This window comes from Podarcis pityusensis (assembly GCF_964106645.2).
Source record: "Podarcis pityusensis genome assembly, chromosome: 5".
Classification (NCBI taxonomy): Eukaryota; Metazoa; Chordata; class Lepidosauria; order Squamata; family Lacertidae; genus Podarcis; species Podarcis pityusensis.
Window position 1 is genome coordinate 19620488 of NC_138032.1, and position 17853 is coordinate 19638340.

The 17853-nt window shown below is 37.7% G+C and overlaps 2 protein-coding genes across 3 annotated transcripts in view; one reads left to right on the plus strand and one right to left on the minus strand.

Moving 5' to 3' along the window:
* Nucleotides 1-17072, plus strand: part of IFT80 (intraflagellar transport 80) — a 65021-nt gene extending 47949 nt beyond the window's left edge. For both annotated transcript variants that reach the window (XM_081007924.1, XM_081007925.1), the window contains exons 11-20: nt 468-542; nt 1198-1361; nt 5026-5090; nt 7287-7422; nt 8285-8432; nt 9621-9792; nt 11921-12010; nt 12115-12287; nt 13507-13630; nt 15691-17072. In XM_081007924.1, coding sequence (XP_080864050.1) covers nt 468-542; nt 1198-1361; nt 5026-5090; nt 7287-7422; nt 8285-8432; nt 9621-9792; nt 11921-12010; nt 12115-12287; nt 13507-13630; nt 15691-15804 — 1261 coding nt within the window. In that variant the 3' untranslated portion in view covers nt 15805-17072. The remainder of the gene's footprint in view (nt 1-467; nt 543-1197; nt 1362-5025; nt 5091-7286; nt 7423-8284; nt 8433-9620; nt 9793-11920; nt 12011-12114; nt 12288-13506; nt 13631-15690) is intronic.
* LOC308478486 (putative membrane protein C3orf80 homolog) overlaps nt 1-17853 on the minus strand; it is a 63488-nt gene that overhangs the window by 14552 nt on the left and 31083 nt on the right. The gene's annotated exons all lie outside the window — the stretch shown is intronic.

A 17853-nucleotide genomic window follows, 5' to 3' on the forward strand; every position in this document is an offset into this window, starting at 1 on the left:
ACTAATGTTTAAAACAAGGCTGGCCCACCCATGGGGCAAGGTGAGACAACCGCCTCAGGCAACAGACCCCAGTATAGATCTTTTTATCTCCCTTGCTCCTAGTGTAGATCTTCGCACACCCCTCCTGCCGAACCCAGCCAGATGGGCAGGGTATAAATAATAAAGTTATTATTAAAATTATTCTTATCATTCTTCCCTGGTGGGGAGGGAGGCTCCATTTTGTGGTTCTCCTCAATTGCCAAAATGTCTTAGTCTAGCCCTAGTTTAAAATGATAATGGAAAAATGTGAAATAGGTTCTTGTTATGTAAACAGAATGATAAATACTTATCTGTCCTCTGATTCTTTTGAAATCTTACCACAATGTTTTCAAGCTGATATATCTGTGAAAATCTCACTATATAAAGTATGTACACTATCTCCTTTTTTTGTTCTTTCTTAATGTATATTGTCTTGCTCTTTGCTTTAGGACTAAAAACTGGAATACACCATTAATCTTTGACCTTAAAGAAGGAACTGTCAGTTTAATTTTACAGGCAGAAAGGTAACTTGCTGATGGCATGACTTAAAACAATGTTTACTTAAGTAGGGTGAGATAGTGGGATCATATTTGGAAGAAATATATGTGTTGACTTCGATGATACTGTTTGGGAAGCAGTTTCCCAGCTAGATCTGACTCTTGACCTTGTTTGAATAATCCAGAGCTACATGCTCTGCTTGCCTTGTTATATGCTCATGCATGTGACACTCAGCAATCTTGACTCTGTGAGTAAATCTGTGTACAGTAGTACCTCTGTGTGGTTAAACTTGCTTTGGACTTGATAATACCCTCCAAGTAAGTGTTTGTAGGTTTTGAATTCCTATCATTAACACTTGCCTTTTAAACCAGTTAGCCAAAAAAACCTCACTTTCCAAATAAAGTGTATGTATCATTACCATGAATGCGTGCCAAGTCATTTTAGTATCAGATTGATGTAATATTAGATGTCCTAAGCAGAGGAGAAATTAGAGAACTTTAAAGGAAAGACATTTGATTACAAATGCCTGTGCATTGATATATTATTTGAAAATACTTACTTGAATCAATGCATTTTTAAATTATGCAAGAAATAATAATAATACAGTATATGGACAATTACATTAATAGTTTTGTGTGAAAATAGTTAATCAATGTTTTCTCCTCTGCTTCTTACTTATAGGCATTTTCTTCTTGTAGATGGTGGAGGGCTATATTTATATTCTTATGAAGGACGTTTAATTTCCTCTCCGAAGGTTCCAGGAATGAGAACAGATATACTAAATGTTCAGACCATTTCTTTGAGTAATGATACCCTAGCATTAAGAGATAAATCTGATGAAAAAGGTATGTTGTACAGACATTAAAATTGTTAATTTTGCATAAAACGCTTCTTCTGAGCAAATAGAAGTAAATATGGGGTTGTCAATGCATCACTTATGGGTGCACTTGCACTACCAAGCCTTTTCTTGATGTCTTCAGCATCGTCTCTCTCCTACTTAAGTTAGGCTTCAAAGAATCTATTGCAGCATATAGAAGGTTTCTTTCAAACCTAAATGTGAAATGGAGTGAGGGTTCAATAGGTTACAGCTTAACTCTTCCCTCCGTAACTGATTACTCCACCTCACAAATGCCCCCCCCCCCCGCAATTAGATTTGAAAGAATTATTCTGCTTTAGCCAAAATAAGTCATTTTTCAAGCCTCTTTTCAATAGGGAGTTGCATTTTTTTGTGGGCATATCACAGATAAGAAGGGTTAACCCTTCTTTCCTTGGTTGCAGTTCAAAATTGTCCTTGCTCCATGTCAATGTCTCCTTTTTGAAAATGATGCTTATTGTTACAATAGTGAGGTCTTCTTGGAAAGCGGTATATAAATTTCTTAGATAAACAAACATGTATTTGAAATTAGAGTAACTTTTCCTCATTTATTCTTAATGAAGCAGTGCTGACCAACCCATGAGGAAAGGTGAGGTGACCACCTCAGGCTGCAGGATCCACAGGGGCAGTGGATCCCACTGTTGATCTTTCTTCATGCCTTGTTCCTGCGTCTCTTACCCCTTATTCCTTGGTGGGGAGGGGGTGTTATTTGGGGGTTCACTTCAGGTGCTAAAATGTCTTTAGCCAGCCCTCCATTGAGGGAAGCATAACTGAAAATCACATGGAGATTTCATCTTCCTCCTTATCCCCCTGTGCTATATCCGAGGCCTGTCCTGAGGATCTCCTGACTTTTAGTAGAGGCTTTTGAGGGGATAAAGTGGGGATAAGGGAGGGGAGAATCCCATTGTATAAGCAAACTGTTACTTACATAAATTTGATTATAGCCAATGTATTTCTGTTTTGTGTGCAGCAACGATAGTTTCTTTTTGTGTGGATTTCTTTTTTGCAGGCTTATTGATAGTTCTGGATTTATGCTTGTCTTTGGCTTGTTGGGGTTTGTCAAGTAAACAGTCAATAGTTCTCCAGGAGAGATAACAGGAATAAATGACACCAGAGGGGAAATATGTTTCAGTAACTAATCAAGAAAATCCCAGAATTGGTGGGAAATAATTTGCTATTTGTTAGCACACATAGATTTAATCAAAATCCCAGAAGTTATTAAAGCATCTCAGTAAAACATGAGGTGTATTCCACTTTCCTTCTAAAACTAAGACTAATTTCCCTTGCAAGAGCTTGTGTATTTCATTGCTCCTTGTTTTCTAAGGACCTCTAGTTGCCCACTGATGTTGAAGGGTGAAATACTTTTTCTCTGAACAAGAGGCATTTCCTTGTGGTACATCTAAAGAAGTTTATCCAGGAAAACTGGATGTCTTAGGGCTTCTTTCCATCTGTAACCTCTGTACAAAATAGCCTGTAGTTGACATTCTTCTTCTATGGTGATCACTTATAGCCGAGTAAGATTGTCTTCCAAGAACACGGTCTTAGTGGTGTGTCCATAGGTGACTGGAGGCCAATTCTGGCTCCACACGTTGTTCCACAGTGGGGACATAGGTTTCCGGGCAGTAGTTGATCATGGTGAGGGTTTGCCAAATGTGCCTTCCTCTTAGCTTGTTTATCCCTTTTGTCCTGAGTTCGAGTGCCTTCAAAGTCCATGACATCTTTGGTAAAGGCTGTTCTCCAACTGGAGCGCTTGCAGGCCAGTGTTTCCCAATTGCCGGTGACATAGGCAATTTCTAAAACCTAACAGAGGGGTTTAATTTCACTTTTAAAAAAAATCACTAAACAATATTTATATACTGTACTCTGCTGGGAATCTGCTATTGTGAGTGTGACATGGGAGTTGATAGGTCATGTGCTTTGCCTTTTCTTAACTATCCCTTTTCCACCTTTATCCACTTCAGTAATTATTGAATCCAAAAGATGACAATATTTTGTGTTTTCCACCTATTTTCTGGTCTTCCTCTTCCTTTTTTGAGAAATTATGGGGTTTGTAATATAAACATTGCATATATAAAAAAAGAACATCATGATAGTTAGTAAAACTTTTGGTTTTGATAAAAACACAAACAGTGTCTATGACAAGGGAAACCTTACATCAAAAAGAGCACAGCACTGTCTCAAGTCACAAGTTATTTTCCTGTGTTTACACAGCTGGCTCAAACTAGCACTGGATGTAACCCTTCTTTTTCCTTTTCATATGCAACCAACAACATCAGAACAGCACCTGTTCTCATAACATCGTTTTTTCCTGCCAATATAACCAGTGACCGCAAACCAATATCCTGTATCCTTCTAAAAGAAACTCATGACACTATGCTAAAATGCAAATGGAAGAGTCTTTTAAAGTTAAACGTGCATGCCACATGGAATATAGATGACATATTATCAGCTGGATTTGGCATGTGATGTCAATGCTTAAAATCTGTTTGGAATTAATCACTCCCTTCCATGTATTTGCTGAATTATGCAACATTTATTTCAGGCTGTACATGTGCTAGTTTTTCTAACCTTCCTGTCTTGAGAACAGTAAACATGGGGTTAATTCTTGTATAAAGTGTGACTTTGTATAAAGTAAATTAATATATTAACTCACAAATCTCATGCTTGTCTACTCAGAAGTAAGTGCCGCTGAGTTCAACAGTATTTAGTCCCCTGTAATGGTGTACATAGGATAAAACTCTGTTTCATGAAGCTAGCTATGTGCACCTAATTAACCTTTTCATCTTTTTTTTTAACAGTAGCACTTTACCATACCATCTGTAAAAAACATAGTAGATCCTGCATTGTATTGTTAATATTGTTTATTTTTCAAAATTTCATGTTATATTCCTGTAAGTCTAACTGAAAGATTTAATCATTTTATGACAAAATGTAGTGAGCAGGGATAAAAATAATCACATTTTAATTTTTCTGTCATGTACAGGTTTTTGTTCACAAAACTTCCTATTTTGGCCCAAGGAGTCAACAGCTTGCAAAAGGACACAAGTTTGTCCAGTTGTTAAATTTCAGTTATAAGTCTTTCAGGTTTCTAGCACAAATCAAGCTCTCAAGCAAATTACTAACAATAATAACAGTTCAAAGCATTACAATGAAAAGTTCCTGGAGTTTTTCCTCCTTACAGTCATATAACAAGAGTGTAAAGTATAGATTTTCCATTTGCAGTAATCAAGCATTCTTTGCTTTGTGGTTATATTGTTAAAATGGTCAGAAATAACAAGAACTGAGATTCAGAGTGGCCTTGGCAGTGTGTTACATCTAGACATGTGAAACCCTGATTCAAACCCCAGGTCTACCATGAATTTTTTCAGTCTTATGTTATCAAGCTTATGGAAAAGGTAAATGAAGTAAAGGTTGTAAACTACTTTGTACCCTGAAAAACAAAGGACCAGCTAATAGATTAATGGCACAAAATTTGAACTATAGTAAGTGAAGAATAAAATACACCAATGTTCCCATGCCATCCTTCTACCCTCATAAAAACACTTAAAAATAAATAGAGTATAACAGTCAAATTATTTATTGATAATCTCTCTCTCTCTCTCTCTCTCTCTCTCTCTCTCTCTCTCTCTCTCAAGTTATTTACCTGTTTGAGCCTTTAGCTGGAAAGCCCTTAGGAGATGGGAAGCCCCTTACTCATAAGGTAATGTACATAGTATCATTTAATATTTTGGGGTAATATCAATAGTCATTATCAGAGCCGACCAACACTGGAAATCATCCTCTGTAATTTAGGTTGGCGAGGCAGGTGTAATGTTGCTGAAAACCTCGGTGAGCTCAGATTGTTGAAAGAGAGGTTGCATGAATAACTTTCTGCTTTGTAGCTTGGCTATGTTCCCAGTTTCGAGTTCCAAGTCTCCCAGCATGTTATCAGTTAGAAATCAGCCAGTGTTGATTGAAACTGAGAGAAATCTTAATTCAGTGATCACTGAGATTAATACAGCTGTTTCAGCAGTTAGCTAATGGGAGTTTAGAAGTTACGCACATCTAATTAATGAAATACAGGTTTCAATTTTAAAAGTCAGAAAAAATATTTTGCCAGTTTGGCCAGATGTTTGATATATTTGGGTTTTTTAAAATAACTGTGCTTGGCTTTGTTTTTTAAAGCAATAAGATACAGGTCAGAGTAAGATAATTCATTTGTATAAATGAACATTTATTGTTGTTTTTGTTGTTTATATACTACCCTATATCCAAAGATCTGAGGCTGGTGTACAACATTAAGAACATAATTCACAGAGCATAATAACAAACATCATACAGAACACAATAATAGACAGCACAATGATAAAATAATCATAATAACATTCCCCGCCACACCCCCATATTTAATAGGCCATACACATTTTGTTCATAACTTTCTTTATTGGAGAGCTAGAGACTTACTTTTTTAAATGAATGAAACTCAAAGTCTGGGCCTCAGGGGTGCCAGTGAAGGTCTTCATGGGCACTAGGTTCATGACCCCTGCACTAAATAGCAAATGTCTTTTTCCTACATTTTCTTATTCCCATTCCCACATGCTTCTTGACCTGTCTCCTTTCATTTCTTGTTTCATTCTCCTTTCATATTCAACCTCTGCCTTAGCACTACCCCCAGCTGCTCATTTCTTTCAACCCTACTTCCTGGTTATTTTACATTCACTTAACTTCTTCCTCCTAGAACAGTTTCCTCTTGTATTCCCTGTTTCTTTGTTGTTGTTGTTGTTGTCGTTGTTAATAATAATAATAATAATAATAACAACAACAACAACAACAACAATAATAAATAAATGTCCAGTAGCACCTTAAAAAAGGTAAAGGACCCCTGACAGTTAAGTCCAGTTGCGAACGACTCTGGGGTTGCGGCGCTCATCTCACTTTACTGGCTGAGGGAGTTGACATTTGTCCGCAGACAGGTTTTCCGGGTCATGTGGCCAGCATGACTAAGCCGCTTCTGGCAAAACCAGAGCAGCACACGGAAACGCCATTTACCTTCCCACCGGAGCAGTACCTATTTATCTACTTGCACTTTGACGTGCTTTTGAACTGCTAGGTTGGCAGGAGCAGGGACTGAGCAATGGGAGCTCACCCCGTCATGGGGATTCAAACCGCTGACCTCTTCAGATACCACGAAATGCACACGAAAGCTTATACCCAGAACAAACTTAGTTGGTCTCTAAGGTGCTACTGGACATTTTTTTTCTTTTTTCGACTGCATCAGACCAACACGGCTACCTACCTGAATCTAATAATAAAAAATACTAATTTTTTATCTCTCAGTCTCCTTCAATACTTCCTTTGGCCCTTTCCCCTCAAATGAGGGAGACCTCTCCCCCCACCAACTCTTTGTCTCCTGGCCAATTTTACTCACAGTTGTTAGTGCTGGGATTGGTCCAACCAAAATGCTTTGGCATGGCTAGGGACTGGAGCAGGCAATTTAAGGAGATCACCTGAAAGTGACCCATGGCCTACTGATGTGTCCCAGCCCAAACATGGCTCTAAAGGAAAGTGGTCTGTGACTTAAGATATTAATGTAATAATTGCCCACTTTTAGACTTCACACTATTCTGATTAAAAAATAATTCAACCTATTTATTACAAGAGGATTCAAGACCTGGTATAAGTTATACCTTTGACTTTGCATAGTGTGAGCTTGTGTGGTATAGTAGATAAAAGAGCAGGATCTGGAACTGGGACATCCAGGTTCCTGTTTTCTTCTTTGACCAACTCACTGTCCCTCAGTGTATAAGATGAATGTGCAAAATGTTTATTCCTATAATGATTCATTCATTCATGTTTGTTTTTTAAACTAAAGCATTTAGTTCCTAACTCCATGAAATATTACTGATTTATAATATAGACAGAAATCATGGAAATTGCCTTAGACCAGAAAGGACATACAAATGAAAGGAAAATTGCTTTTATTGACAAAAATAGAGACCTTTATATAACATCAGTGAAGAGATTTGGTAAAGAACAGAAGGTTATCAAAATAGGTAAGAATTAACTTTATGCAACAGATTTTTATCCCCTTCTTTCTAGCCCTTCTTCTTTTTTCTTGAAAGCCCTCCATTTTCCTGAAGCCCTCCACCCCACCCCACCCCACCCCACCCCACCCAAATGGTTCTTTCCCATGGAATCAAAATTTCTGGAAATAATTTTCTAAATAGAAGCATCCCTTAGGGGTGGGTGGACAATATTCCAGGAGTTAATTCCCATAATTGTCTTGCAACCGTGGATTAAGTCATGCCAATGGTATTTTCAGTTTCTAATATCTGCACATAATTTTACGGTGTCCAGTAAGTAAGCTAAAATACTGCACATGAAGCAATCAACAGTAATTTGTGATATTAAAAATTATATGCTCAGTACTTCTTTGTGTTCTCGCTCAAAATATAGGTTCTGCACCTAAGTAGACCAGCACATGTTCACTTCCTTTTTAAGAGGTGGGGGAAGCCCAGCTGATGTTAGAGAGGGCATACTGCAGACACTGAGGCATAAAACCCCAGTAGGAGGACTGAGCCACAATCCTGTGTGCTGCGAGGGGGAAACAAGATACCCATGCCTGCTATTCTACAGTGAGAGGAAGTTTCAGAGCACACACAAGGAACACCAAGAAAAGGGATTAAAAAAACTACCCATGAATTCTCGCAGGCTTGTGCTTGTTTGTTCTGCGATAATCTTTCAGGGTACAAATTCTAATTTATGGGAAGTAAAACATAAACATTATTTTACACAGAAGACAAAACTGTTACTTAGAGTCATATTTACTGGCAGAGAAGAGTTGAAGATACTGATGTTTATACTGTAGTGTCATGTGCTTGAGCAGATACTTGATTCTGCTTACTTTCTGTTAAGGAACAATGGTGCATACTCTGGCGTGGAATGACACATGCAACATACTCTGTGGACTTCAAGATACACGCTTCACAGTCTGGTACTATCCCAATGTGGTATACGTAGACAAAGATCTCTTACCAAAAACCCTTTATGAAAGGGATGCAAGGTATTATATACTTTTACGTCTAGTGTTTAATTAATAGTACCCCCATCAATAAAATACTTTCCACTAGAACCATTGGGAGTAAGATTCCACAGTGTGAAAAACATGGGTGCAATTACAGGAGAAAACAAGTGTGAGTTGCCATTGTTTAATTTGGATCAGGGACTAAATTTGAGCTACTAAGTTTGCAGTTTCAAATTATCAGTTTCCATCTCTCCACCTGAAGCATCTATCTGTTCTGGTTATTTACTTTCATTTTTAAGGCGGTAAATAGACCTAGCTGCTATGTGCTAATCTATAAGCTCCCCTGTATAGTTAATGGTGGCACACTGCCATTGATTGTGGGCCCCCAGCTATTGAGCAGTCTCCCTAGAGAGGCTCATCTGGCACTAACATTAATGTACTGTTTATTCTCTCATGCTTTTTAAACATCATTTTGTATTTATTTAACCTTAGTTATTGCCACTTGATGATTGATTTTTAGCTCCTACGAGGTGTGTTTACCTCTTTGGCTGAGTTAAATCTCTTGTTTTCTATGGTTGACATTTTGTTTTGATGCTGTTTGAATTCAGTGTTTAATTCATTTTAGTGTGTTTTTCTTTGAACTTGTTTTATACTCTGTTTTCTGTATATCATCTAGATAAATTATTTTATGAGGTGTGCCTAATACAAAAAATAAAGATAATGTGATGTCACAAAAGCCTAGAGGAGAAATTGGGGTATATAGACATGAAGAATATGGCCATATTTCCATTGATAGGCAATGACTACTAAGAGAATGCTATTCTGAGTGCTTCCTCAGTCTCTCCTATATTGAGCACAGACCCTTAAACATGCCCACATTTAATTGGATAGCAGGATTGCACACCCATAGTCCTTTTCATTATGGAGAGGTGCAAAGAGCTTCTCTCTAAGTGGTTGATGTAAGTGCCTTTCCACCATTGATGGAAGCAATTGATACTGGAGGCTTGCTTACACTACTTTGTAGTCTTGTCTCTCTTCTTGGTTTTTTTAGATGTGGCAGCCATTTTGTGTTATTCCACATCTTTGTGTCAGCCATTTTGTGAGTGGCACCCACATCAGCTTCTCAAAATTTCAGATGTGCCCACCGGCCCAGAAACTTTGAAATCCCTGCTTTAGACAAAACTATTCAACATTCAAATAATTTTATGATATTTTTTATCTCAACAGCGAATTTAGTAAAAATCCCCAGATTGTGAGTTTTGCTGGAAGTCAAGTAACGGTGAGGAGAGCCGATGGCTCACTTATTCACATCAGTATTTCACCTTATCCAGCCATACTCCATGAATATGTCAACAATTCAAAATGGGAAGATGCTGTCAGATTATGTCGCTTTGTTAAGGTAAATATAAAATTCTGCAGCAGAGTAAGTTTTTTGTAGTTTTTATACCCACTACTACTTCAGCTTTTGAAAAATGGACTTTGAAATATGAACTTTGTCAGATTTTTGGGTCTGCCCTCAGCCATGCAAAGAGTTCTCTCTATAAAGTGTTTTTGAAACTCCCCTAGTTTTTAAAAACTAGCTTATGATGCACTAAATAGTTCCACACTGCTCTGGTTCAGAGCCAGTGAGAATTCTAAAATTATTTACATTCTGGTAAAGCCATATCCACTTCTGGAAGACAGAAGTGCCTGGCGTGCTCTGGTCCATGGGGTCACGAAGAGTCGGACACGACTAAACGACTAAACAACAACAACAAAGCCATATTTCTTTTCTTTATTATGAAGTTGCAGACATGTTCTTATCTCTCTTTTTAATTCAAATTATCATAAATTATAACTGTGGCATTTTATCAGCCAAAGAAGTTGAAATAGAGCATGCAGGTTTGTAGGATTTAATTCCCCCCAAAATTCTTAAAATGCTTTTAAAAATGCAGTTGATTCTCATTGATGCAGCTGGTCATTTGCCTGAGCTGAGTAGCAAACTGCTCATCCTTCCTTCTGACTGGCTGCCTTTTGGCTCACACCTGCTTCCAGAGTGCTGTCATATGTGCCTGTCCAGGCTGTTTAAATGTAGGCATTGGCAGCCACCATTACAGTGTTTACATTCTATGTTTTTTGCACATAAGGGTTTTCTACGCGTAAGGGTTAGTAGCCTTTTAAGGGCAGAAGAGAAAAGGGAACATGCAACACTGTGTTCTGACTCTTCTGTCTTCTGAAACAAGAACAGGCTCATTAGTATAGTTCACTTCTATGGTGGCTGTCTCTCCTGGCAACAGATACCCTTGCCACAGGTGGGAATTGGAGCAGAGGGCAGCAAGGCAAGCAGATACATAAGTTGCCAACACACTTCTATTTGTTTACATGGCAGGGTTATGCAGTCGTTTACAAAAACCCTAACCCCATTTACCTGGGGAAATGCCTCATTGAATCTGGTATTAGTTACTTCTGAGTAGACTTGGTTAGGATTGCACTATCAGATAACTTTGGTTTCTACACTAATTTTTATATAATGCATTTGCCCTTCTTAAGAGCATGCAAATAGAAATACAGTGGTACCTCGGGTTAAGAACTTAATTCATTCTGGAGGTCTGTTCTTACCCTGAAACTGTTCTTAACCTGAAGCACCACTTTAGCTATGGGGCCTCCCGCTGCTGCCGCTGCGCCACTGCTGCACGATTTCTGTTCTCATCCTGAAACAAAGTTCTTAACCCAAGGTAATATTTCTGGGTTAGCGGAGTCTGTAACCTGAAGCGTATGTAACCCGAAGTGTATGTAACCTGAGGTACCACTGTGTCATTCATATCTGGTAGCTTTAACAATATGGTTACAAACAGTTTTACCTAGATCGGAATATATTTTCTATAATTAACAATGAAGTTTCATCAAGTAATTTTGCTGTAATATGTATGGAATTTGTAACTTTCTGATTTATTCGCATTCACTTGAAATTGTCATGATAAAATAAATATATCAGTTGTCTCTTGTAGCATAGTTTAAAAGCAGAATCTGACATTTTTATTGTCCATCATTTTGGTTCTTTTCTGTTACCTCTGGCTTCTGCTTACATTTCAGTGTCAGTAGTGAACAAATGTTCTTATTCAAATAGAAAATTTAATTCTAGAGTACCCCCTCTTCGCGGAGAAAGAATATCTACTGGCAAATCTGTTTGCAGCCCATATTTAATACTACTACTACTACTACAACTACTACTACTAATAATAAATTTTATTATTTGTACCCCACCTATCTGGCTGGGTTTCCCCAGCCACTCTGGGTGGCTTCCAACAGAACACTAAAAACAGAATAACACTTCAAACATTAAAAACTTCCCTAAACAGGGCTGTCTTCTGAAAGTCAGATAGTTGTTTATTACATTGACATCTAATAGTAGAAATGAATAAATGTGGGGTAGGGTGATGGGGGACGACAGTGACACTTTAACAGCTTGATATAGACTTTAACTTCTGCTCATTTTTCTTTGGCTGAAAACAAATGATTGTCTTAAATTTCTTCTCTTTCACCTTAAGGATCAAACATTGTGGGCATGTTTAGCTGCTATGGCAGTAGCCAGTAAAGATATGAATACAGCAGAAGTAGCCTATGCATCAATAGGTGAAGTAAGTAGATTCGCCTTAATAATTTGGCTTCTTAGTTTCTTGCAACGTAACTTTAAATGCGCTAATTTTATTATAACTGTTGCATTTTTAAAATAAAAAAACAGATCGACAAAGTTCAGTATATCAGTTCTATTAAAGATCTTCCATCAAAGGAATCAAGATTGGCTCATATCCTGCTTTTCAGTGGAAATGTACAGGATGCTGAAACACTACTTCTTCAAGCTGGCCTTATTTATCAAGCTATTCAAGTCAACATTAATCTTTACAACTGGGAAAGGTAATATGTTTCTTATGGATGTAGCATGTGCCTTACAGATTCAACTAATGCTATTGTGAAATACTTGTAAGTCAGTTTCATTATTTTATTAGTCATTGTTCCCTGACATTTAACTAAAATTGTTTTGAACACTAAATATTTGGGAGAAAAAAGAATATTTAATCCCATGATTCTGCCCTGAAGGCAATATATTTTCTTATGAATGTAAAAGAAGGACCGGATTCAGCTAACAGGTCCCACTAGCTGAAGCCTGCATGAATATGTAAACTAACACAATGGGACTTTCTTCCTCCCCTCACCCTATTTGCCCCCAAATTGGTTTGGAGGGGGGGCAGGAGACCCCCCCCCCAAATCATCATGTCTGGGAAGATTGTTCCATCAGGCAAGCACTGACAGAGCAATCTTCCATAATATTTCAGAGAACCCATAATATTTAAGAGAACCTGTTTTTGTTGGTGGTGGTTCTTCTTAACTGTAGAATTGAGTCATCAATGTAGAACTTGTGTGCTTGCTCTTCCATTCTACTTTAAACATGCTTTAGTTGAGCTATTTCTAGTCATTGATGCTTTAGTTGAGATTCCAGCGTTGCGGGGATTGGACTAGATGACCCTCGGGGTCCCTTCCAAATCTAAAGTTCTTCGATTCTATGAAAGACCAAACTGGGTCTCTTTGCTCCTTACTTACGTATAATATTTATGATTTTCCTTAAGTATAGTAGTTGGGATCCCTGAAGCCTATTTTAGGTGAGCCAGGGGCTTCTCCTGTTGATAAACCCCAAAAGTCTCTTGTGGAAATCCCTGGAGTCACAGATTTTTAACTCCAGCAATACAGGGACCACAGAGTGGCATTATTTGTGTTTAGAGTCTCTCCAATAGTTATATGAATCATTGTTTACTCTTGAAAGCAGCAATGTTGCTTTAAAAACATTATAAACTTTTTGAGCAAAGTATATTATATAGGGAAGATACGTTTCAAATTCTTAATAGCACTGTAAGGACAATAGAAATATGACTGCTTCTCATAACATACTTCATAAAATTCGTCTAGTGCCTAGACATCATTGCCAGCACTAATGCTAGGTTTCTTCTTGCTTTATGTCAAGAAAACTTTCCACTAGTGTAGTCACTGTACAGCATGTATTTTTTATAAAAACCAAAGCATTTGTAATTAGGCCAGTTTCTGAGTTCAGCCTGATGAGCTCATTATTGTTTTCTTCTAGGGCACTAGAACTTGCAGTGAAACACAAGACACACGTTGACACGGTTCTGGCTTACCGACAAAAGTTCTTGGATGACTTTGGTAAAAAAGAAACAAATCAGAGGTTTTTGCAGTATGCAGAAGGGGCAAGTATTTGTGGAAGCTGTGCTATACATTGTCAGAAAGTCAGCATTATAGCTGTGAAACAATTTGAAATTATAGTCTAAAATGAGATTAGTAATACTTTGTGCTTGTGCTTTTACAATAGCAGATAAAACTAACTGTTTATTATCTTTAGCTTTCAGGGTCTGCATTTTGTGGCTTAATTTTTAATGTCTACAGAGCTGGGCCCAAAGTATGTTAGGGGATGTCCTATGACAATTTTGACAGTCACGCTGTGTAAATATTACACAGCTGCGTAATATAGGTGGAACTTAGTCATGCTGGCGACATGACCTGGAAGCTGTACACCGGCTCCCTTGGCCAATAAAGCGAGATGAGCACCGCAACCCCAGAGTGGTCCGCGACTGGACCTAATGGTCAGGGGACCCTTTACCTTTACCTTAGAAACATTAAGGTTGGGGTTTTTTTTCTGTTTCTGAAGCTTTCAATTTTGAGGATTCACCAGTGCAAGCTGGTTCAGTAACAGATGCGGTCATAACCTATTCTTGGGTTGACATCCTGTGGGGCCACTACAGCAAAAGCCCCAGTGCTGTTTTGCTTAGCATAGCTTTTAGTAAGGTATAATAAATATTATCTGAAAATCATATGCAGCTTTTGGCAATCTGCATCATAGCCTTCACGCTCCTCCTGTGTAAGAGAGGGATAGAGATTTAGCGAAGCAGCATGTGGGACATAACTTGGCCAGCAATATTTGGCAAGTTTTGATTGTACTATAACAGATCTCAGTAGCAGCCTTCTGAAACAACATAAAATAGTTGTGGTAAAGGGAGGCCTCATTTGGCTCTTAAGTCACCACTGTTATTTGTGCCATCTTTGATGGAAGTGGAGACATAATATACAATAAGGGGGAATACAGGCTGAAATCCAAACAGCTAATGCAAGGGGCTTCAGCAAGGGGCCAGTTGCCTTTTTAATTTTAACAGCTGAGTTCTTTAACAGATCACAAACTGCTTTTGAAACTCCCATCATTTTCAAAATCTGTCTCTATGTGACATGGGGTCATGTTTGATAAAAACAAGCATAACTCTTTGGGTCTAGAGAACATATTTCTTACTTCTTTAGATCCTAGACATTTATTAATTGTAATAAAATTAACAGGGTTTTTTTTGTTTTTTGTATTTGCTGTGAAGCTGTGGTACAAACTGCAGTGAATATGGCAAAAGATGGGTATCATTCTCTTGCACACATACATACACACACAGAGAGAGAGAGAGAGAGAGAGAGAGAGAGAGAGAGTTTTCCTTGAAAATATTTAGGAGTCATTGCTTTCTAAAGGTTCTGAAATATGCACAAATTCCATTTCTTATATGTAGGATTACAGTACACATACATGTTCATTTCGCAGCTTCAACATTAAGTGTTGATTTGCCTCTATGAATATGCCATTACAGATACAAAACCTTAGCTAGAGCTTTTATATACACCCACATCACCTCAAACAGTACTTTAAGTGGTCAGGTCACACATTCAGCAGCCAATCAACAGATTTAGAGAAAACAAGCAATGCCAGATCCATTAAAAGAGATACCAAAATCAGTGAAAAGGGTAAAGTCATAACTGAGATGCACAATGCCTCTAGATGTTTGGATGATGTATTTTAATATTTTGGGTGAGGATCTGAAGTACAACTTTTGAGCATACAAGGGCCTTTTCAGTTCCCCTCCAGCAGCAGCAAACCCCATTGCCTCTAAAGTCAGAGGACTTTCCAGAGTGACAACCCATGAGCTACAAGGGGCTGCCAACAGAAGGAAAAATTGGCAATCCATTTGCATGCAGAAGCATTTGCTGCACCCACATGGGCTTGTCTGGATCGCTGCCATAGTACCAAGATTTAGTTTCTTAATCTTGCTAACACATTGCAGAAAGCTGCCCAGCCACAAAAGGCCAACAAGCAGAAAGTTATGAAGAAATCTGTAGCAGATGTAACATATAAAGTAAAGACTTGTCAGGTTAATTTATATGCATCTACTATAATTATGATTAATGGATACTTTCTCTCCCCCTCGCCCCCTGGCTTCTGCAGCTTGAAGTCAACTGGGATAAAATCAAAGCCAAAATAGAATTGGAAATTGCTAGAGAGAGAGAACGAGCTGCAGCTACACCAGCAGTCAGAGCAAGCGTAACCATACAGCGCTAAGTGGCATGCTGATTATATTAAGTAGTGGTTTTATCACTCTGCTACTTCAGCATACTGGTAAGCCTTGGTATTTTGGGATGGACAGTAGTGCCTGACTCCCATATCCTGGACTTTCTATAGCTATTGCTTTATTGTTAATGCAAATGAATTTGTATGTATGTCATCTTATGCTACGAACGACAATCCTATTCTGGTCATGGTAATATGAAAAGTTTGGAATGAGCATGGCATATGTTACCAGAATCAGGTTCTCTGACTTGATTTCTCAAAATAAAATTGTTGGTCTTGGTAGCAGAGCTGAGGCAGTGGAAACTATTACATAAATAAATGGTCAACTATTAAGATTACCAATAGACAAGCATGGAATTTATTTTCAAAGCAGACCACTTACCTAAACATATTTATGCCTAAGGAAGCTCTTTTTGTATACAAGTTTATGGATCAGAAGTATAATCTGCCTGAAAACTGAGGAAGCATTATACCATGAGCACAGACTGAAGTCCTGAAACTGCTGGATAATGAATATTTCCAAGGAATTTAATAAAGTTTCTGATTTGTTTTTATTTTGTAAATGATTTTGAGATTGCAGGGTTAACTTTAGCAGAAGCAGCATAATGAACCCTGCTAGCATGAAACAAATTTTGTTGATATAGACAGTGGCATACAAGATGGTTGATGTAATGGGTAGTCCTTAATTGAACTAACTTCTGTTGACACTGAAGTATACAAAACATAAACTCTGTACAATGAATACCAGCATATGCAAACGCCAAACTGGAGATACTTTTTAAAAACTTATTTTCTCCCAAGTTCAACATAGCAAGTAATCCATCTAACATTGTGCATATGTTGTAAAACGTATTTGTTTAAAATGACACTTATTTTTTCTAGAAATAGTTAATGCTAGGTGATAAGGCCTTTCTATTTTTGAAAAGGTTCAGATATCCCCGTTCTTTAAAAGCATTTTGTGATGGTAAGCTGTCCCATGTCCCTTATTTATATATGGTATTTCACCAGTGCACTGGGGATTTGGAAAAACCTCAAGCCACTTTATTGGTGTAGCCTCATTACTTGTCCAAAGTATCTCCATTGCCAATGATTTCAAGAATACAGCACTAATGTCCTGATTGTTTAATAGGCAAAACACAATATTTTATGGTGATACCAGTAGTAAAATATTTTTGTACAGTAAATCATTACTTGGAATCCTTTTGTAACTGGTGTTAATGGAAATGCTGTGCCTTTCATAATAAATGCATAAATTATTACGTGTTTCAGTTTGTTAATGAACTTGCTAAATGAAACCATTCTCTCCTTAAGCATTTGCAATACTTTGAAATATTACAAATCCACCACAGGCTTTGTTCCTGTTAGCCAGGAAAGCAGCCTTACATATCACTTAGTGCCGTGTCAAACATACATAAGAAGCATGGACAGCCAAATGGCAGGAGACTCACATTTTTACCATAATGGCCAAAGTCAGATCATGGAGCCCTTCAATGAAATGTGAGAGCTTTACCTTGAATTTCAGAGCAGAAGTGAGGATTTTTGAAGCACAAGTCTTTGTCTTGTTTGTCATTATGGCCTAATTGGACTCAATTGAGCTCTAATAAATTATATTACGTAGAAGCCGTTATCATCCATTGCAAACAATATTATCCATAACAACTATATAAATATAATACGAATATGAAGCTGAAGAGAGAAAAAATGTAGATTTCATGTTCATTTATAAACCTTTAAAATTCATTTGAAACATATTAACAAGAAAGCCCTCTTCAAGCCAGGGTTCCTGTTGCTGAGGAGGGAGCTATACACACGATTCCCAGAGCTCTATGGGGTTTTAAGGTGACTGTTCAGACAAATGAACCCTAATCTTGAAGCATTGTCAGAAAGAAGGGTGTTTATGCAATACAATGCCTTTTGGTCTGGAACATGTGTCATTTCTGAACATTATTCCAAATTGATCAAGGAAGCTGCTGTATTTATTCACTGAGCAACAATATCTACCCTATCTTAATTGCAGAGAAGTCACCTTTACGTGGTCAG